The 23,433-nt window shown below is 36.4% G+C and overlaps 1 protein-coding gene across 5 annotated transcripts in view; it reads right to left on the bottom strand.

The window, feature by feature from the left end:
• Nucleotides 1-14,079: 14,079 nt before the first annotated feature.
• Nucleotides 14,080-23,433, bottom strand: part of NDC80 (NDC80 kinetochore complex component) — a 48,885-nt gene continuing 39,531 nt past the window's right edge. For 2 of the 5 annotated variants that reach the window (XM_025429376.3, XM_025429377.3), the window contains exons 14-17: nt 22,099-22,191; nt 20,721-20,851; nt 18,801-18,903; nt 14,080-14,412 (exon numbers count right to left, since the gene is read on the bottom strand). In XM_025429376.3, coding sequence (XP_025285161.1) covers nt 14,275-14,412; nt 18,801-18,903; nt 20,721-20,851; nt 22,099-22,191 — 465 coding nt within the window. In that variant the 3' untranslated portion in view covers nt 14,080-14,274. Of the gene's footprint in view, nt 14,413-17,356; nt 17,953-18,533; nt 18,706-18,800; nt 18,904-20,720; nt 20,852-22,098; nt 22,192-23,433 lie in introns of those variants that run through there. The other 3 variants (XM_035718627.2, XM_049111838.1, XM_049111839.1) reach the window with 3 other exon arrangements.

Genomic DNA, 23,433 nt, shown 5'->3' with positions numbered 1-23,433 from the left:
CACAGAAACCAGGGAGACAAGAGTGATGGACTACTTTTCTGTGAGGGCCCATTGAAGAGTGAGGGGTATGTACTTTCAGCTCCAGGCTAGAGAGTGGGGCACCACCACATTCACTCCACCCATTGGTGCTGAAAGACTTCAGAGAGCAAAACACACCACGTAGTAGAATCCGGAGCCACTTACACTGGGTCTTGTCTCCCTGTACACTGGAGGTGCATTTCCACTAGGGCAAGTGCACCTGAGAATCAGTGCAACAGCCACTCCCCCAGAAGACCAGCAGGAACAACTGGCTCACACCAAGTTTACTGATCATACAGGGCTGCAAAGCTTTAGCTCTTGGGGAAAACAGTATATAGCATTCTTTTTTTCTTTTTTTTAATTCTTTAGTCTTTCAGTATTGTTTTTTCAGTTATTTTATTATTTTTTCAATTCTTTTTTAATTTTTATTTTTATATATACATTATATATATAGTTATTTGTTTCCTTTCATTGTATTATATATATATATATATATATATATATATATTTTTTTTTTTTTTCTTTCACTCTTATTTTGGGATCTAGTTTCTTATAACAAGGAAACCAAAACACACCCAGAGTCAATTTTTTTTATATTGTTGTATTTCTAGTTTTTTTTTCTTATTTTGTTTTGTTTTAATTTTTTCTGTTATTTTTCCTGCTGTAGTTGTTGTTATTATTATTTTTTCTCTTTTTTCCTTCTATTATTTTGTGGACAAAATGGAGGCACGGAGAACTCCCCTCAAACTCAGTAAAAACAGGTAAACACTTCAATAAAAAATAGTGAGGCTTGCAAATTTCAAAGATAAAGAGAAAATCCTGAATGCATCTTAGGACAAGAGATCCTAAACCTAAAAGGGTAGAAACATAGGCTGGCAGCAGACAAAGACCTGGCATTCCAGAAAGGAGTGGCATGATACACTCAACATGCTAAATTAGAAAGATATGTAGCCAAGAATACTTTATCCAGCAAGGATGTCATTTGGAATAGAAGAAGAGATAAAGAATTTCCAGAGCAAAAACAACTAAGGGATTTGTGAACCAGCCCTTTGAGAAATTTTAAAGGAGATCCTTTGAATGGACAGAGAGCCCCAAAGTAAAAAAGACCAGAAAGAAACTGAGACAATCTACCCAAACAGTGAGTTTACAGGTAATACAATGGCACTAAATTCATATCTTTCAATAATTGCTCTGAATGTAAATAGACTAACTGCTCCAATCAAAAGACGTAGACCCATTGATATGCTGGTTACTAGAGATTCATTTTAGACCCAAAGACACCTCCATATTGAAAGTGAGGCAGTGGAGAACCATTTATCATTCAATGGACATCAAAAGAAAGCTGGAATGGCCATCCTTATATCAGACAAACTTAGATTTTAAACCGAAGGCTGTAATAAGAGATGAAGATGGGCACTATCTCATAATAAAAGGATCTAAACAACAAGAAGATCTAACAATTGTAAATATATCCTTAACTTGGGAGCAGCCAAATATATAAACCAATTAGCAGCAAATTTAAAGAAACCCATTGACAATAATACAATAATAGGGGACTTTAACACTCCACTCATAGCAATGGACAGATTATGTAAGTAGAAGATAACAAGGAAACAAGGGCCTTGAATGACACACTGGACCAGGTGAATATATATATATATATATATATATATATATATATATATATCCAGAACAGTTCATTCTAAAGCAGCATAACACACATTCTTTTCAAGTTCACATGGAACATTCTCCAGAATAGATCACATGATGGGTCACAAATCAGGTCTCAACTGGTCAAAAAAGATTAAGATTATACCATGTATATTTTCAGATCACAGTGCTTTAAAACTTGAAGTCAATTACAAGAAAAAAATTGGAAGGACCACATATACATGGAGGTTAAAGAGCATCCTACTAAAGAATGAATGGTTCAACCAGGAAATTAAAGAAGAATTAAAAAATACATGAAAACAAATGAAAATGAAAACATGACAGTTCAGAACCTTTGGCATTCAGCAAAGCTGGTCCTAAGAGGGAATTATATTGCAATACAGACATACCTCAAGAAGCAATAAAGTCTCAAATACACAACTAACCTTACACCTAAATGAGCTAGAAAAAGAAAGAAAATAAAGCCTAAGCCAGCAGAAGGAGTGAAATAATATAGATCAGAGTAGAAATCAATAATATAGAAATAAAACTCCAGTAGAACAGATCAAAGAAACTAGGAGCTGGTTCTTTGAAATAATTGATAAGATCAGAAAACCCCTAGCCAGACTTAACAAAAAAAAAAGAGAGAGAGAGAGAAAGGACCAAAATAAATAAAATTATGAATGAAAGAGGAAAAATCATAAGCAACACCAAAGAAGTACAATAATTATAAGAGAATATTATGAAAAATTATATGCCAACACATTAGGCAATCTGGAAGAAATGGATGCATTCCCAGAAACATATAAACTACCAAAACTGAAGCGGGAAGAAATAGAAAACCTGAACAGACCCATTACCAGTAAAGAAATTGAATCAGTAATAAAAAAAATCTCCCAACAGACAAGTGTCTAGGGTCAGATAGCCTCCCAGGGGAATTCTACCAAACATTTACTGAAGAAGTAATATCTATTCTTCTGAATCTGTTTTAAAATATAGAAATGGAAGGTAAACTTCCAAACTCATTCTATGAGGCCAACATTACCTTGATTCCAAAATCAAACAAAGATCCCATCAAAAAGGCGAATTACACACAATATCCCTGATGAACATGGATGCAAAAATTCTCACCAAGATTATTCACCAAGACCAAGTGGGATTTATTCCTGAGCTTTAAGGATGGTTCAACACACACAAATCAATCAGTGATATACTGCATTAATAAAAGAAAGGACAAGAACCATATGATCTTCTCAATAGAAGCAGAAAAAGCATTTGAAAAAACACAGCATCCTTTCTTGATAAAAACTCTCTGCCACGTAGGGACAGAGGGAGCATACCTCAATATCATAAAAGTCATATACAAAAACACACAGCAAATGTCATTCTCAATGGGGAAAAACTGAGAGCTTTTCCCTTAAGGTGAGGAACATGACAGAGATGTCCACTATTGTCACTGCTGCTCAACATAGTACTGGAAGTCCTAGCCTCGGCAATCAGGCAACAAAAAGAAATAAAAGGCATCCAAATCAGCAAAGGAGTCAAACTCTCAATTTTCACAGATGACATGATAGTTTATGTAGAAAACCCAATGATTCTACCCTAAAATTGCTAGAATTCATACAGGAATTCAGCTAAGTCGCAGGATATAAAATCAATGTACAGTAGTCAGTTGCATTTCTATACACTAACAATGAGGCAGAAGAAACAGAGATCAAGAAATTGATCTCATTTACAATAGCACCAAAAACCATTAGATACCTAGGAATAAACCTAACCTAAGAGGTAAAGGATCTGTATTCTGGAAACTCTACAACACTTATGAAAGAAATTAAGGAAGACAAAAAGATATGTAAAAACATTCCATGCTCATGGATTGCAAGAACGAATATTGTTAAAATGTCTATGCTACCCAAAGTGATCTACACATTCAATAAAATTCCTATCAAAATACCATAAACATTTTTCAGAGTTGGAACAAAGAATCTTAAAATTTGTATGGAGGTATAAAAGACCCTTTATAGCCAAAGTAATGTTGAAAAGAAAATCAAAGCTGGAGGCATCACAGTTTTGGATTTCAAGCTGTATTACAAAGCTTAAATCATCTAGGCAGTATGTCACTGGCACAAAAACAGACGCATAGATCAATAGAACAGAATAGAGAATCCAGAAATGGACCCACAAGTCTATGGTCAAGTAATCTTTGACAAAGCAGGAAGGAATATCCAATGGAAAAAAGATAGTCTCATCAACAAATGGTGTTGGGAAAATTGGACAGCCACATGTAGAAGAATGAAACTGGGCAACTTTCTTATACCACACATAGAAATAAACTCAAAATGGATGAAAGACCTAGATGTGAGATAGGAATTCATCAAAATCCTAGAGGAGAACATAGACAGCAACCTCTTTGACCTCAGCCACAGTAAGTTTTTGCTAGACATGTCTCCAAAGCTAAGAGAAACACAAGCAAAAATGAACTATTGAGACCTCATCAAGGTAAAAAGCTTTTGTGCAGCAAAGGAAACAGTCAACAAAACTAAAAGGCAACCTATGGAATGAGAGCATATATTTGCAAATGTCTTATCAATAAAGGGTTAGTATCCAAAATCCATAAAGAACTTATTAAACTCAACACCCTAAAACAAAAAATCCATCAAGAAATGGGTGAAAGACATGAACAGATATTTCTCCAAAGAAGGCATACCAATGGCCAAGAGACACATGAAAAAATGCTCAACATCATTTGTCATCAAGGAAATACAAATCAAAATCACAATGAGATCCACCTCACACCAGTCAGAATGGCTAAAATTAACAACTCAGAAAACAATAGATGTTGGTGAGGATGTAGAGAAAGGAGAACCCTCTTGTACTGTTAGTGGGAGTGCAAACTGGTGCAGCCACTCTGGAAAACAGTGTGGAGGTTCCTCAAAAAGTTAAAAATGGAGCTATCCTACAACCCAACAATTATACTACTAGGTATTTATCTGAATGATACAAACATGCACCCCAATGCTTATAAAAGCATTGTCTACAATAGCCAAACTATGGAAAGAGCCCAGATGTCCATCAATGGAAAAATGGATAAAGAAAATGGGATTGATACACACACACACACACACACACACACACACACACACTGTAATATTACTCACCATTAAAAAGAATGAAATCTTGCCATTTGCAATGACATGGATGGAACTAGAGGGTATTATGCTAAGTGAAATAAGTCAGTCAGAGAAAAATACCACATGATTTCACTCATGTGTAGAATTTAGGAAACAACAGATGAACATAGAGGAAGGGAAGGAAAAAAGAAAACAAGATGAGAATATAGAGGGAGGAAAACCATAAGAGAAGCTGACTTCTAGGAAACAAACAGGGTTGCTAGAGTAGAGGTGAAGAGGGGATGGGGTAATTATGTGATGGGCATTGAAGAGGGCACTTGGTGTAATGAGCACTGGGTGTTATATGCAACTAATGGATCACTAAATTCTACCCCTGAAACTAATAATGCAGTATATGTTAACTAAATTGAATTTAAGCTTAAAAAAAAAAAAAACAGAAATGACAACAAATTTTGTTTTTCTACTGTCAGGTGAGAACATTACGAACCAGCAACGTGTCATTAAGTAAGAAAAATAAAGTGCTGTAGTAAACCAGAAAAAAACAAAACAAGCAAAAAAATCCCGCTGAAAACCTGTGGAATACTATTAAAGTAGAACCCAGAGGAAAATTCATAATTTTAAATATCTACACTAAAAAAAAATGGGGTGCTAGGTGTCTCAGCAGTTGAGCATCTGCCTCCAGCTCAGGGCATGATCCCAGAGTCCTGGGATCAAGTCCTACGTCAGGGTCCCCTCAGGGAGCCTGCTTCTCCCTCTGCCTATGTCTCTGCCTCTCTCTCTGTGTCTCTCATAAATAAATAAATAAATAAATAAATAAATAAATAAATAAATAAAATCTTAAAAAAAAAGAATTAAGATTAATTAAGAATCTTGGGACACCTGGGTGGCTAAGTTGGTTAAGCAGCTGACTCTTGGTTTCAGCTCAGGTGGTGATCTCAGGGTCATGGGCTATATCCAAGTGGGGCTCTGTGCTCAGAAAGGAGTGTGCTCGGTGTTCTCTCCAACTCCTTCTGACCCTCACCTCTACCCGTCCCCACTCATATGTGTTCTCTCTTAAAAAAAAATACAAGGTAAATTAAAAATCATATTCAAAAAATTAGGGAGAAAATTAAAAAAAACAAAATAAGTGGAAGGAAAGCAGGAGTTACTTAGGAAGAACTCAAAAGTTATAAGCTAGAGGACAGAAAGACAAAAGTATTAAGTTAAAGAAAAAACTTAATTCAATAAAAAAAAACATCAGCTATTTGATTCTAGGAAAAAAGAGTAGTGGTGCCCGGGTGTCTTGGTAGGTTAAGAATATGCCTTCAGCTTAAGTCATGATCTCAGGGTCCTAGGGTTGAGCCCCACTGTCAAGCTCCCTGCTCAGTGGAGAGTCTGCTTTTCCTTTTCCCTCTCCCCCTCCCTGCTCCTACTCTCTCTCAAATAAATAAATAAATAAAATCTTTAAAAAAAGGAGAGCAAATACACAAAAATGTAATATAGGAAAAAATAACCATAAAAACAGAAAATAAAAAGAATTGCAATGGATTAATTACTTTGTTCAATTTTGTGTAAATCAATGTCAAAAACTGAATTAAATTTTAAAAAGTGAAAAAAAATTTAAAAAGTGTCTAAGATAATATAGCTTACCAAAACTATAGAAGAGATTAAAGACAAAGACTTAAAATTGACTTTTGTAGAAGAAACAGGTAAAGTGGTCAAAGAGCTATACCCACAAAAAGCAGCATACCAGATGGAGAATTCTACTTTAAAAGCATACAATTCTAATAGTTTTATATTATTTCTTTTATTTATATTTATTATTTATTTATTTTCAGAGAAATTTTTTACGAAGAAGGAAAATATTGAACTTCTTTCTCTTATTTATTTATTTTTTATTTATTTATGATAGTCACACACAGAGAGAGAGAGAGGCAGAGACATAGGCAGAGGGAGAAGCAGGCTCCATGCACCGGGAGCCCGACGTGGGATTCGATCCCGGGTCTCCAGGATCGCGCCCTGGGCCAAAGGCAGGGGCTAAACCACTGTGCCACCCAGGGATCCCTTGAACTTCTTTCTTTGATCTGAATATAACATTGATAACAAAACCTGACAAAAATTTAAAAATATTTATCAGACCATCAATATCACTTATGAATATCAATGTAAATATAAAATCTTAAATAAAATATTAACAAACAGAATCAAGCACAGAAAGAAACAAAGAAAGAAAAAAAAGAAAGAAGAAAGAAAGAAAGAAAGAAAGAAAGAAAGAAAGAAAGAGAAAGAAAAGAAAGAAAGAAGAAAGAAAGAAAGAAAAAGAAAGATCACGACCAAAACCAAGTAAAGATACTTATATGTTAGGAAAATAATCATATGAAACTATTTTGAGGAAAGTAATATATTCAATATTACGGATGCTTGAAAGTAATTTGATAAAATTCAACACCATTACTAAAAAATGCTTAATATAAGAAGAAAAAAATTAGTACATCCTTGACATGACATATCTAATTCAGCACAAAAGTGTAAGGATTAATGGACAGGCAACTGAAGCACCTCCACTAAGATTAAAAGTGAGACAAGGATGGCCATTCTTACAAATACTCAATATTATATTTGCCTTACTGGCCAATGAAATTAGACAAAAGAAGGAAATTTGAGCTATAATAATTGGGAAGGTGTAGATAAAACTGTTACTGTTTGCAGAAAGTATGACGACCTAAGAGACTCAACAACAACAAAACTATTGAATAATAAGATCCACAAATTAGTGACAATAAAAATATATGGAAATCAGTATCTTTCATTTATTCAGGTCACAGCCAGATAGAAAACATAGTGGAAGAAATGACTCATTTATAATAGCAACAAAAAAGATAAAAACCAGGAAAAAACGTAATGTTTCATGAAGAAAAATTTTAAAACACAATGGAAGTCTTCAACAAATAGAAAAATATAACCTGCTTTTTTTGGTCGTATCATAAAAAATATCCCTAATTGATTTTCTAATTTGTGTTAGTCCTAGTCCTTCCAGAAGCAGAAGCCAAAATGGGATTAAATGTGCAAGACTTCTATTAAGGTCAAAGGCTATGGGAAAGGAAAGAGGGAGGGAGTCAGGGAAGGCTGGGAGAAGGGTCAGACTCTGAGCAATGAAGGGGGGAGGAGAAAAGGTTGGGTGGAAGCCTCCCTTCCTGCTGGGCAATCTGAGGGAGATTTGGAAAAGCTGTCAGCGGGTTCTTGATAAGTTCTGTTAAACACATCCTCATAGCCGCTACAGCTCAGCTAGTGTGCCACACACATGTACTTCCTCACACAATTTTGTAAAGGCATCTCTAGCTCCTCTTGCTGAGCAGAGGCATTTGTCCTTCCCGTGATCGTGGCTCCTTTTCTCTCCTCTGTCTCTCAACCACAGGATGTCCAAAGTGACCTGGTGGCAACTGTAACCAATACTTTAACAGGACTCTTGCTGTGTCCCCTGGCAAAACACGTGTTCACTATGGAAGCAAGACCTCCAACATTGCAGAGTTTTGGAGATGAGAAGCAGGAAATCCCCAGTAGATCACCGGGAAGAATCCTGAGTGGAACAACACTTATTTTACCCTTTCATTCCCATCCTGTGTTGCCTTTCTGTTGGCGACACAGACCCATACAGAGTTGATTTAATAAATACGCTATGTCCTGAAGGATGGGGCCCAATCTGTTCAGAGTGTTTCCTCTAGGCTATTTCAGTTGCATGTTTAGAAGGCTGTTCTAGCAATCTAGAAGTCCTCTGGATAGTCTAGTACGTGATATGATCAGTGAATCCCATGGTTATGGGTTCACTCCTATATTTCTTTCGTTATTAAGATGTTATTTGTATGGAATTTCATCCTGTATTCCAAGTATTCCCTAAGCCCCAGAGAGTGGTGTCGGTTGAGGCTCTATGGGCAGGAAAGGCAAAGTCTCATCTAGAATAGCTATCTATCTTTCTGAGGATGAAGTGGTGCTTCCATGATGGATAGGGGCCACTCAGTGGTCAATTTGCCACCCAGTGGTCACTTGGTCTCCTCCAAGGATAGTGCAGTGTTAGGGGCCTTATGTTGGTCTCTGCTGCTAACAAGATGGACATTCAGAGGTAACGGTAACTAGATCAGCCTTGGTAGGTGGGACTCCTTGGTGTTGGAACTACACAGAGTTTCCATCTCTGACACGATGGCTATTCCTTTCAGGTACCCATCACATCAGTGCTAACTTCAGCTGGCTGAGGGATTTGACAGTGCCTCTTCTGTAGTAGATGTTTTCCAGTGATTAGTAACATGCACAAAAGTCTTCATGCTCTGTGCCCACTTTGCATATGCTCAGCCCCTGGTTTTACCCTAGATAACTTTGTCACCTGTCTTTTAAGCCATTGCTGCTAATTTTGAATCTATATGTACTCTCATCTTGGGCCACTTCTCCTTCCACACAAAGTGGATGTCCAGAGGCTCTGCTCACAGTTCAGTTCTGCCCACTAGGAAGATTTTCCTTTGTCACAGTCTTCCAAGACTACTTTTGAATGTGGCTACAGTGTACCTGCTATTTTCCCTTTGGACCCTGTATATGAGCTGACTCATCTATAAACCCAGGCTGGGATTTTTCCCCTCTATTTTCAGTTGGTTGTATGGGACCCTCTTTGTCTCTAGGTGGAAGCTGGTGAAGGAACACTGGTGCAATTGTGCTGGGTCACATAAAAGTCTGAACTGCTTGCTTGGAATCTCCTCCTGGTCCTGCTCAGATTGATCCTAGTTATCCTATTTTCATCTTATGATGGACTGCTCTTGGGCTTGTCTGATTTTATGGCTTTGTGGGTCACAGTAGGATGTTTCAAAGGAACAGACACTTAATGTCCCATGGTCAAGCATTTGGTCTCTACCCTTATACATGTCAAGAGCTCTTTCTCAAAGAGTATGCACTTCTCTACATGATGACATGAATGATTCTAGAACCATAGAGGTCTGCCACTTAAATCGCTTACTGGAGCCTACAACAAGCTCCATGGTATACATTTTCCTACCACTGACACCCTTAATACTAGAGTCTACGGGATTATATGCTTCAAGAAGCAAGGCTGATTGTACCATGGCCTGGACTTGCTGTTTGTGGCCCCATTCAAGCCTTTCGGGTCACCCAATATATGAATTGGGATAATATTCCTGGGCATGGAATATGTTGTTTCCAGAACTCAAAGAGGTCTACTATGCACTGTATTTCTTTCATGTGTTAGGGAATGCAAGATGTAGCAATTTGTCCTTAACTTTGGAAGTGATATCTTAGCATGCCCCTAAAAACTTGGACCCCTAAAAACTTTTTAGAGGTCCCTGAGTCTTTTTAGGGGTTATCTCCAATTGTTTGGAGCATATCATCAGCATCCTAGTCAGCTTATAGTCATCCTGTCTAATCAGGATATCATTGATGTAAATGATCAATATGTTGTCCAGGGGGTCCCAATATATCATGATAGAAGGCAGGAGAGTTAAGATAGTCTGTGACAACACTGTGAAGATCTATTAATGAATATCGGTGTCCATCTTACAACAATGCAAACTGCTCTGATGCTCTGATCTTCTTTTCTAATTGGCATGGGAAAGAATGTAGTCACTGAGTCAATGGATGCATACCATATAACGGAGGCCTTATTAATGTGCTTTACCAGTGATACCACCTCTGGTATAGGAGATGGGAAAAGGTCTACCAACTAGATTAAGTCTTTGGGAGTTCCTAGTCATTCTCCAGAGGCCATCCTGTTTCTGAGAGAGCCAGACTGGTGAATTAAATGGAGATATGATAGTGAATCCTTCACCACCTCTGAATCCTACAGGTCTTTAATCATGGCATTACTGTCTGCCATCCTCCCTGGTATATTATTTTTTACTATCTTGGCTGAGCTGGTAGTTTCAGCAGTTTCCATATAGCTTTCCTCAGTATTACAGCTTTTATGCTGTAACCAGGGACCCATTGTGGGGTATACTCCAAATCTCAAATATATCACAAATATATCAATTTCAATTATGTACTTGGGGGTTGAGGAAATGACCTGTGGATGGGGCAATTGACCCAATGGATAAATGACAAGCCTGTTCTTAGGACTCCAGTAATTAGTCTTTGTAGGTCCTACTCTCTATTTCAAAAAAAAAAAAAAAAAAAAAAATTAGTCTTTGTAGGTCCTACTCTCATAGAGTGGTCATTTGTGGTGGTGCTTATGGTTAATGTCAACTCAGATCTTATGTCAAATAGTCCTAAAACAGTCTGGTTAGTCTTAGTTTCACATGGTACAATCACTCATGTAAACGGGTGTGGGTCTTTTGGGGGGAAGGACTGGAGGAATCAACTCCATACACACTTATCATGATGTTGCTAGGTCCTTTCTTCTAGAGACTCAGCTACCTCTTCAGTCAATGGTATTCAGATCTGAAAATGGCCCAGATCTGGGAATTGAGCAAGGGGTTATGACTTTTTATAGAGATGCCCATCCCTTAGGGCCCTGCTCTAGTATTCTTGCTTTTTCTTATAGAGTTAAAAATCACACTTGCTCAATTTCCCTGTTAACCTAAAACTACTCTAAAAAAATAGCCTATCAATTAAAAAAAAAAGATTACCTGTTCCTTGTTGGATCATATTTCTTTGGATCGTATCATCACAGAAGGTAGGAGAGTTAACACAATTCTGTCCTTCTCTTTTGCCCCTAGGGATACCATCTCTATTAACCACCTCTATAACTTCTTCAGATTAAGCCCCTTCAACCACTTTTCTGACCTTGTTCATCAGCATGGGCAGCCTCCTGGCCTTTGTTACTTCAGAGACCCATGATCTCCATGAATATTCATGAGCTTAGCTCCATGCCTGCTTCTTCCTCTATCAACCCAGTCTGTAGAAGAGCCACCACTGAACTTCTACTGATACTGCTGCCTTTCTCACCAGGACATTTCCTGTGGCCTTCATGCATGGGTTGTCCTTAAGGTCCTCCTGTGAAACACTGGGAGCTCTTCTGGCTTTACATTGTGTATTACAGCATTCTCATTTGCCTCAGCCTTTCTATTTCTTCCTCTACTCACTGCAAGAGCATCCCAGGCATTTCCACTTGGCAGTATTAGCCTTCATCTTATCCACCCTCCTAAGAGCCACCTCACCAGTGAGTTTACTGCATCTACTATAGTCCTTTCCAGGGTGTTAAATTCCATATTCTGAAAAAGTGTGCCTAAGCCAATGAATTCTTGCATATTGAACCTATGTATCAAGAACCCGTGTGGGTTTGGACTGGAACTGGAGATACTGACATGAACTCATGGTTTGTAATATATTGATACATATAGAAATATGTTGGTATGTGTATGCATATGAATACTAAATTTTTTGCTCTGTCCTTGGGGAAGGCCTGGAAGCATTGGCACCGTAGGAGCAATGAACACATACAGTGCTAAGGTTTGGTTTCCAAATATTATCCATTAATAGGGACCAGTCATTCTTAGAGAACTGGCTGATTCCGGGGATTGAGCGGGGAAAGTAAGTGCAAATTAATATCATGAGACAGAACCACATCCCCTTAGGATGACTAAAATTAAAAAGACTGACCATACCACATGTGGGTAAGGATGTGGAGCAACTGGAAGTCTCATACACTGCAGGTAGAAACATGGTACCATCATTTTAGAAAACATTTTCTAAATTTCGTAAAAGTCAAATGTGCACCTACCCTGTATGAACTAGCCTGTCCAATCCTAGGTATTTACCCACGAGAAATGAAAGCATATGACCATACAAACACTTGTACATGAATGTTCCGTTCACAACTTTATTTGTAAGGCAAAAACCGTAAAGAATATACATGTCCATCAACAGGTGACTGGATAAACTCAATATATTCATATAATGAACACTAGTCAGCAAAAAGGAATGAACTGATATCCAGTGCAATGTGGACCTCAAAATAATCTTGGATCTCAAAATATTCTGAAAGAAACCATACAAAGTGTACATACTATTCTGCTAATCTGTAATAACAGAAATATCAGTACTTGCCTGGGGATAGGTGTGAGCAAGTGTTAGGGGCAAGAGACAAGATTGCAAAAGGCCACAAGGAAACTTTTAGTAGTGATGGATAGATTCATTAGTTTGATTGTGATGATTTTGTAGGTGTAGATGGATGTCAAAACTTATGAAAAATTCAAATCATACTGCTGTTTCCATACCACACTTTGAAGGGCAAAACTCGAGTTGACTTTGTCAATAACAGATGTGTCATTTGAGTGACAATACATACAAATGGCTGGTACCATACTGGAGAGCGCAGATAAAATATTTTCATCATTTAAGAAAGTTCTGTTGGATGTTATTAGTCAAGATTCTTGAATACATTGGTAACTATTAATCTTGTCCTATCTATTCTCTCCCAACCATGACCTGTTTTTGTTTATCCCACTCTCTCAGGCTGCATGCTGTCCTTTCATAGAGCTTTGGTGGGATTCCATTTTGGGTTCTTTTATTGCTTACATTTTATCATGTTCTTCATTCTGACTTGAATTAGAGTTGTAATAAAGTTTGAATAGAAAATTCAGCTAGGGGCCGATGTCAATTGAATGTGAGGAGCTTCCTAACAATTTAGACTTAATAATCTTACATTCTAACATGACTTCCTCACCATCCAGAACATTCATGTCTCATAGCTCCTGTGGTTGGCTGTATGTAGTCAGGATTGTGTACTGTTACAATGAAGTTCCTGTGCGGCTTCTACCACACAACAAAGAAGTGTGACCAGAGGTAAATCAGAACTTCTCTAGAAATAGATTTTCATCTCTTAAATGAGGGGATTGAACTATGTTATTATTTCTTCTGATTACCAGATTCCATATTCTTCTGCTCATTTTAGAGTAATGGTGGCATGAAGCCAGAAGGAAATTTAGCTTCTTGGCTCTGAATAAGGAATGAGTTGGCCTACGTTTTTTAAAGAGGCCCAACCCTATACAGCTTACACCAGGGAATGGCAAACTTTGTATAAGGGGCCAGACAGTACACATTTCTGGCTCCATGGGCCATATAGTCTCTGTCACGTATAATCAACATTGCCGCTGTAGTATGAAAGCAGTCACAGACAATGTATCAGTGAATGGGAGTCACTGCACTTGGCCCACAGTTGGCTAATTCCTGGTTTAGATCAAATTAACTACCTTCTGAAGTTAGGTTGAGAAATCAGGGAAAAATATGCTTTACTGATATAATTTTATTAACTCTGGATACATAACTAGTCTTTCATATCTAAAGAAAAAAATCCAACAAAGTATCATAGTTTCAGGTTATACATACTTTAATGAACTAGATTTACAAAAGATATAAAAATATTTCACAGGCTTGGAAAGATACGGTCTTAAGACTTCATTGTAAGGAAGGGTTTAGGACATGTTAGAGATTTTTCACACCTACAAAGGACATTTAAAAATTTACAGTTAATAAAGTTCTTGCTTAGATAATCAATATTTCATCTTCATTCCTCAGAAGGCTTAATTAGAGCAGCTTTCTTCTTATACTTGTCTCCAATCTCTCTAATATTTTCCAAGAGATCTTCAGACACATATTCTTCATACTCTCTATCAACTTTAGCAATCTGCACCTCAAGATGTTTCTAGTGAAAACAATGAGCAATTGTTAATGAAAAAACAATTTCTTTTAAAGAATTATGAAGAATATAAAGTATAACATTTGTAAGAACAGGGAATAAAAGGGATACTATTCTTGAGTCCGTGTTTGTGCCCTTTCCTAATAATATCCCCATTTTTCTTTCCAGAGCCAACCACTCTTCTCCATGGTGGTTTTCTTTTCTTTATGCTTTTACCTCCTGCCCCACACAGATATGTATTTCTAAACAATATACTAGTTTAATGGCATCTGGTTTTTACACTTCTATTTCCTGAATGATATTAAATATAATATTCTATGACTTTTTCACAACCAGTATTTTGATTCATTGATGTTAATGCAGATACTTTTTATTCATGTACTGTTATATGTTTTCTATTGCATGATTATATCAATATTTATCCATTTTATTATTAATGAATTTCAGCTTGATTCCAGTTATTGAAGGCTAAATAGCAGCTTCCTCAGAGATGTCCATGGCATAATCCCCAAAACTGTGAATGTGTTATTTTATAGGGCACACTTTACAGATGTGATTAAGTTAAAGATTTTGAGAAAAGGAGATTATTCTGCATTGTCCTGGTGGGTCCAATGCAATCACAAGGGTCCTGGTAAGAGGGAATCAGCAATGTGAGAGAGAAAATGTAGGCACAGAAGAGAGGTCAAAGGGGACAGAAGATGCTATGCTGCTTGCTTTGAAAATGAAGAGGCTGCAAGCCAAGGAATGTATGTGGTTCTAGAAAAGGGAAAAGGCAAAGAAATTCCATCCTAGTTTCTAGAAAGATTGTAGTCTAGAAGGCCCATTTTATACTCTTGACTTCCAGATATATGTGAAAATAAATCTGTGTTGCTTTAAGCCATTAAATTGGTGGTAATCTGTTACAGTAGCAATAGGAAACTAATATATTGGGTTATCTGTTTTTTACTATTTCAATTATACCATAGCAAGTTTAAATATACTAGTTGGCTTAGGCAACAGAAATTTATTCTCTCAGTTTTGGAGGCTTGAAGTCCAAAATTAAGATACTGAAAGGGCCACTCTCTCTGAAGGCTCTATGGAAGAATCTTTCCTTTTCTCTTACCAGTTCTAGCAGTTCTAGGTAATCTTTAGCTTACAGCTGTGTCACTCTAATTTCTGCCTTCATCTTCACAGGACTCTTACAAGGATACTGGTCCCTTGATTGAAGGCCTATCCTAATCTAGTATGACCTTATCTTAACTAATTACATCCACAAAGGCTTTATTTTCAAATAACGTCACATAATGAGATTCAGGGATACACATGAATTTTGAGGGGATACTATTCAATCTAGTACAGTACTCCAGCACACAGTGTAAAAATTTAATTAAATACCTAGAATGGAACCGTACCATTTTATTAGGGATTGCCAAATTGTTTTTATAAAATTGTTAACATCAATTTACAATCCAGTATCTGGATGTTATTAGTTGTTTTAAAAAATATTATCTACGGTTTTGTAGCTTATTTTTCCACTCTTTGTCTTTTGATGTAGAGATCTTAATTTTAACAAAGCTGAATTTATAAATAATTTCTTTTGTGGTTTGTACTCCTTGTATCTAATTTAAGATAATTTAAGAACTCCTCTACAACTCCTGAGGTATAAAGACAGGGTCTATAATTTTCCTAAAAGTTAAAAACTTAAGCTGTGTTTTGGTGGCTTAGTCAATTAAGTATCTGACTCTTAATTTCAGCTCAGGTTATAATCTCAGGGTGTTGGGATCAGGCCCCACATCGGGATCTGCACTGGGAGTAAAGCCTGATTAAGATTCTCTCTCACTCCCTATTCCCATGCCATTCTTCCCCAGCACTCATTATTTCTCTGTCTAAAAAAAAAAAAAAAAAATCAGCCTCACATTAATTTCTTAATCCATCCTGAAGTGATTTTTGTCTAGGGTTTAAGGTAGGAATCCTAACTCCATCAATTGAACAATTCATTTTACTCCACTAGTCTGTAATACTTCTCTCATAAGTCCTATCTATGCTCATCCATTTTTTTTCTCAATCAGCGAGCTTGGTTTATATGTTTCAATACTACAATGGATTAGTTATTACAGCTTTATAATACTTTCTGAACATCTAAACAGACAAAACAGATTTTGTGCCCCTCAGGGAGGTAGGATTCTAGAACAGGAGTCAGGAACCTTTGCCTGTAAAGGGCCAAATAATATTTTAGGTTTTATAAGTGAGATGACCTTTGTTGCAACTGCTCAACTCTGCTACTATAGTAGGAATGCAGCCATAAAGAGCATGGAAGTGAATGAAGTGTCTGTGTTGCAATAAAACTACTTACAAAAATAGTTTGGCCTGTGGGGTGTAGTTTGCTGTCTCCTAGTCTAGAATATCAAGCCACATACAGGACTTGCATGGGGCTCCAATCAAGAATTGCTCAGAAGGCAGCCTGAGTGGCTCAGCAGTTTAGCGCTGCCTTCAGCCCAGGGTGTGATCCTGGAGATCCAGGATTGAGTCCCATGTCAGATTCCCTGCTTGGAGCCTGCTTCTCCCTCTGCCTATGTCTCTGCCTCTCTCTCTCTCTGTGTCTCTTATGAATAAATAAATAAAATCTTAAAAAAAAAAAAATTGCTCAAAGAAATGTTTTACCCCAGAGGAAAAACATCCCATCTAAAGATACCATTAGATCCACCACAGTCCTCTGTTTCCTTCAGTCTAATTTTATCACTTGTAAAATTCCCCACTAGTTTTTTTTTTTTTTTAAATTTTTATTTATTTATGATAGTCACACACACACACACAGAGAGAGAGAGAGAGAGGCAGAGACATAGGCAGAGGGAGAAGCAGGCTCCATGCACCGGGAGCCCGATGTGGGATTCGATCCCGGGTCTCCAGGATCGCGCCCTGGGCCAAAGGCAGGCGCTAAAACACTGCGCCACCCAGGGATCCCCACACTAGGTTTTAAAGATGATTGGTTGACTTTAGGGGCTCCTTTCACATTTTACTGGCTAAATGTGAATTTTACATAGTGCAAAGGAAGGGCTCTGTAAATGTTTGAAGTCAGTCTGATCTTCTTGATTAACACTTAACTTAATAGAAAATAAAAAGTTACCATTAGGGTTTCAAATTTAACTTCATGTTAACTGAATAAAACTTTAACAGTTGTGGTTACCCTTCACATAAATCCCTCATGATAAATCACTATCGGATTAACACTGCAGTCAAACTAATTAGTACAGGTAATAGACAGAGATGCAAAGAATATTGGCAGTGACTTAGTACAGCTCTCTCACTATAACAGATGAAGAAAGTGAAGACCAAAAGAAGTAAGATGATACATACAAGCAGACTTTCTCAATCTGAGCCAACCATTATAGGTTGTGAATGAATTTTTCTCTTTGCATTTATTACACATTATACTTGAGAGAACAAGAAAGTAATTTCTCAAACAATTTTCTGCTCTGTGGTTCAAAGTAACAATACTGGAGAAAATCTAGGTTTTCTGATGTAGAATCCAGTATATTTTTCTCAGCTATCACCAAGCAGTGAAGAAAACTGGCAAACAAGAAAATGCAGTTGTGTTTCAGGATAAAGGAAGGGAAGTAGATACCACACGCTCTGTCTCAATAAATGGAAGCCTATCAATGTGATATAACGAGTATTTTTTCCCTCTTAACCATTCACAATTAGAAATAATAGACTACCCAGGTATTTTAAAGTTTAGCAAGATATATATATTGGTTTCTGGGCTCTGTAGAGCAGGTTGGAGTAATAGTATTATTGTTGAACTTTTAAGCCATGCTTCATGTTTCATAAGTACTTTATTCTATATTTTATAAGTACTTTAAACTAAATTAACGGAAAGGAAAAATATTTGTCATAACACATGCTCTTTCATCTTAATGAAATCTTAAATGTGTTGCTATGTTTTCAGTATGTAAAATGTGGCCTGGTACATTATATACTGTTGATGTAAGAAATATCATATGTTGTTTATGTGAACAAAACAGATTACGAAATGCAGACGTCTCTTACAACACCATTAAAGAGGATTCTTCTGATAACTTTTTACTAGGACATACTTTCCATAGAAATAAAATTTATCACTTAATTTCTGTAGAAACAAAAGAGAAATATAGTTTTAAAAAACTTTATTAGGGACACCTGGGTGGCTCAGCGGTTTGGTGCCTGCCTTCAGCCCAGGGCGTGATTCTGGAGACCTGGGATCGGGATCGAGTTCCGTGTTGGGCTCCCTGCATGGAGCCTGCTTCTCTCTCTCTGCCTGTGTCTCTGCCTCTCTCTCTGTATCTCTCATGAATAAACAAATAAAATCTTTAAAAAAAAACAAAAAACAAAAAACAAAAAACTTTATTAGAATGTAGGAAAGACCTTCATACACTTACCTCCACAGATCCTACATGTGTAGCAACCATCTCTAAAAGACGCTGCAAGTTATTTCCCACTTTTCGTCGTTCTTCAGTTGTGGTTTGCACAACTAGTTGGTATCTGTAGAATAAAAACTCTCATTTAGGTTGTCTAGGAAAAAACTAATGCATCAGTTCTAATTAGCTCACTTCTCCTTTTCATATTCAATAAAACCAGACTGTAATTGGTATATGTGTTGTTTGCTTCTCAACCGTTAAAACAAAAATATTTTCAAAGATCCTTTGAAAGCAACAAAACAGCACCCAAACCTCATGCTTAAACATATAAAACTTGGGGAACAAATGGTCTTGCTTGAATCTCCAAAGGATTGTAAATTTAAATGCTTTCAGGGGCAAGGCATTACATACATCTGAATGGGGGAGTGGGAGTCTTACCTTTAGGCATGCAAAGACTGAAAAGTTTCAGCTGTTTTTATCCTTAAACTACAAATAAGCAAGTGAAGAGGTGTGCTTTAAGGATTGTACTTCTAATCTCAGATTTTTCTTAGTTGAGGGTCACTTAATTAAGACTTAAAAAAAAAAAAAGCCTATGGATTAACTATTTAGTATATTGACTTTATATAGGTTGCATGAGAGAATTATATACACAAAGGCAGAATATTCTTTAAAAAAAGGATGTCACTATTTTAGTTACTGTTAATACACAATAGCTAAAACTCTTCCAATATAACTTTTAAAATAACAAGTGAAACCAAGAGGGAAAATTTGACAATGTGTAATTTGATAATGAAGAACTTCTAAGAACTATAACATAATACGTAGTTCTGCTGCTTGTTTGGAAATATGTATTTGTTCCAGTTCGGATTGATATATTTGAGCATATATTAAGCATAAATGCAACAATTTGTATTTGCTTATGCCATTTCCCTTTTTTAAAATAGTTTATTCATTTATTTTTAGTAATCTCTATACCCAACATGGGGCTTGGACTCACTATCCTGAGATCAAGAGCTGCACGCTAAAAAAAAAAATGTTGCATATTCTTCCAACTGAGCCACACAGGTGTCCCTATGCCATTTCCTTCTTGAGAACTACTAGGTGAATGCAGAAAACTGCACTCAGTTGAATCCAGATGCAAAGGAATATACACAACACTTAAAGTACACACCTCAAATGTGGACCAGCTCCCTCAGTTCATTGCATACAAGATGAGTAACATGCATCCACATCTGGTGTTAAAACTTTCCATCTGATTTCAGATAATCCTCCTTCCACCTCATCTCCATAATTTACAAGCTACAACCCTTTGAATGCCCCTTTCCCCAGGCAAACTTCAGATCTCTTTAAGATAGTGTCATATTTATCATAGCATTTATGTATTTCTTAGCCATTGAACATGTGTACAATTGTGCTAACATTTTAGTTAGGTTTCCATCTTTTATTTATGTTTGTCATTGACAGAGATTTTGAGTGTTGTGTCCTAACCTCAATTTTCCTATAAGTCCTGATTTTTTATTCCATGATTTTGCAGCGTGGTGATTATTATGTGCATATTGTTATAGAATGACTATATAATTTACAGTATATAGTTTACTCTATATAATTTCTAGAAAGTATAAATATCTTAAAAATACCAACAAATAGCCAAAATATTTTGATTGAAAATCTCATGCTGTTTTTAAGGTTTAAAAGCCATTAAACCATTTATTAACTAGATATAAAAATGAATGATTTCTTAGGGGGCAATAACTGTAATAGCAGAATCTATTCATTTAGGGACAGTATCTCAAGTTACAAGCTCTTTTTGTGTAAGTTCTGTTCACTACTCCCTCGCCCCCAGATAGTATAGTATAAATTAGAGCTAATAAAGATCTAATTTTACAGCAATGCTAAATAATCTCAAAATAAACATTATAAATCTTGGTTACATGAACTTACTCTCGCTGAATAGCATCTAATTCATTTATAGCTTCACTGAGGCCCTCATTAACAGCACTCTCTAGCAGATGTTTGTGTTTATCCAAGGACTCCAGCTCACTGGCACACTTTTTGTCCTCTTCTTCAGCTTCCTATCAAGATAAAGGGATGGTTATGGTTTTTTATATTTATGTTCTATATATTCCATGTACTATGTATACTTCATATACCATAAATTGGTATATGGTGTACACTTAAAAAAATCAAGTTGTATCATCATTTGTATTCTCAGCATGTGTACTGTTTTACATATAAGAGACTTTAAAATGCTCCTTTGGGAATTTTATACTGTAAATGTAAATATGACATTCTCCCAACAGGCCTGTATAATTCATTCCGCAGTATCTTCAAGTATGTACTACAATAGGAAACTTTAGTTTAATTAAAATTTTTCCTCTGATCATCAAAGAGGCCTTTTCTATATGCAAAAATGTGGGTAAATTTCACACTACCTTTATTTCACACATGTAGTCATTATGCACAGGCAAAGGAGCCCCAAATCATCAACTCTTAGGCTTCTCAAGATGAAATATGAAAGCCTTTCACTGAAGTGCTTTAAGAGGTTAAACACAAGTATTGCCATGGAGAACATATGAAAAAACAAAAATGATTACCAACTGCCTCATATTTCACATGTAAATCATATTACTGTGGTGTATTATCTAAAACTTTCTACTGCTTGACCAAATGTATAGGTGCTAAATACAAGGCCGAGAGAAAGTTTTTAATTCCTGATGCTTTGTTGGTATAACTAAGTAAAAAATATTGGTAGGACTAAAATTTTCACGTAAGTTATATAGGTGGTAATAAACAGTCATCTGAGTGCTACCCTATGTAAAATGGTGGACAGAAGGTAGAGGGTCAGAGGTGGTTGGAAATTAATCCTATTATTTTATCCACATTTCAAAATTTCAAGTTTCATAATAATGATCTTTGGAATTTGGCCAAGATAGTCAGTTTGCAATGACTTACAGGCAACCACAGACACAAAGCTTTATTGGAAGTTTATGCTTCAAGGAGTACTTAACTAAATTTCTATAAAAGGTAGAAGAATTACATTTACAACATGTTTTGGTCTTACAAGGACACAGAATCTCATATTCAAGTATAAAAACTAATGGAACAATAAACAGGTTCTAGGGTGAAGCAGCCCAAATCCAGAAAAAAAATCCTTTAAAAATTAAGAACAAAATAAAATAACTCCTTATAATAAACTTTAGAAGATTAAACTTAAACACAAGTTACAGGATATAGCTTAAAGATTCAGTTAGATGTCAGAACAGGTCAATATTATGACATAGCTTTGGTTCACCTATACAAACTATGGCAATATTCTTACCTTAACTTTTTGTTGGTAAAGATCATCCAGCTTTTGAACTTCTTCTTTCAGAGTTCTTACACCTCTCCTGCTTTCTGTTATCATTGTATTTAACTTGGGGAATAAAACTTTGTTTGAGAAATCATAGCCATACATCAAAATCATTTTAGTAAGTTATAAAAACTTTCATATTACCAAGTCAACTAACTGAACCATGTTGTTTCTAGTCCTTTTAGATTCTCACGTACCATTTGACCCCAAATATTATTCCCCAGGGGAGTTAAATTAATTAAAAAAACACACAAAAAACCCTTATGTTTTTTTAATGTATAATACTTAAATGCAGAGTAGCATTAGTTAGGAATCAAAAATCTGGCTCAATTCTCAGTAAAATAAGGACACCAGTAACTTTTCCATAGTAGCTCTGGGAGTTTTTGAACTCTCATATATATTATATGATACTACATGTATTATATACACTTTTTTTTTGTTTAAAGATTTTACTTATTTGAGAGAGAATGAAAGCAAGAGAGACAACAGAGGGAGAGGAATAGGGAGAGGAAGAGGGAGCAGCAGACTTGCCACTGAGCAGGGAGCCCGAAATAGGGCTTGATCCCAGGACCCAGAGATCAGGACCCAAGCCGAAGGCTGAACCACATTCAGATCCATCAATCCCTTTGGCTCGTAATTTATTAAACTTTACCCTCTTTTTCTTGAACTCACTCTCTCATCTTTAAAACCAAACAATTCCCTCCCCCATCCCATAAAAATGAAAACCTTTCCTCTATACTACTTTCTAACTACTGTTCCATCTTTTCTCCTTAGACTCAAACTTCTGTGATCCTCGAATTTGCAGCATCCCATGGGGTAGACTATTCATTCTGTAGTATCTTCTTCTACTACCATTCAAACCTCAATCCACAGCAATATGCTTTCTGGCTCTTCTGCTTCATGAAGTCACTTTTGCAAAGGTCACCATTAACATCTTAATTGCTAAAGTCAATGAACATCTTTCAGACTTAATCTTATTTGATATCTGAGTAACATATATAATTGCTTATCACTCCCTTCTGAAATCTCCTTCCTTGGTTTCTATGACCATGGAAGCTACTAGTTTTCTCTTTAAATCTTGGGAGGTCCTTCTAATTCTTCCTTAGTTTCTTTTTCTGCTTGTACTTTGGATGTGGATGTTCTCCCAGGATTCTGATCTTGGCTATATTCTCATCTGGTCACTTGGGAGAGTGCTTTCATTTTCACACCTGGGAAATCTTCCAGCTTTAATTAACTGCATGCTAAGAATAACTATTTATGTCTACGTCCACACTCCAACTGCCTACAGAACATTCTCCACAATGA

Source organism: Canis lupus, chromosome 7 (assembly GCF_003254725.2).
Source record: "Canis lupus dingo isolate Sandy chromosome 7, ASM325472v2, whole genome shotgun sequence".
NCBI lineage: Eukaryota > Metazoa > Chordata > Mammalia > Carnivora > Canidae > Canis > Canis lupus.
Note: the sequence above shows the minus strand (reverse complement) of the source record. Positions and strands in the feature narration are given on the sequence as shown.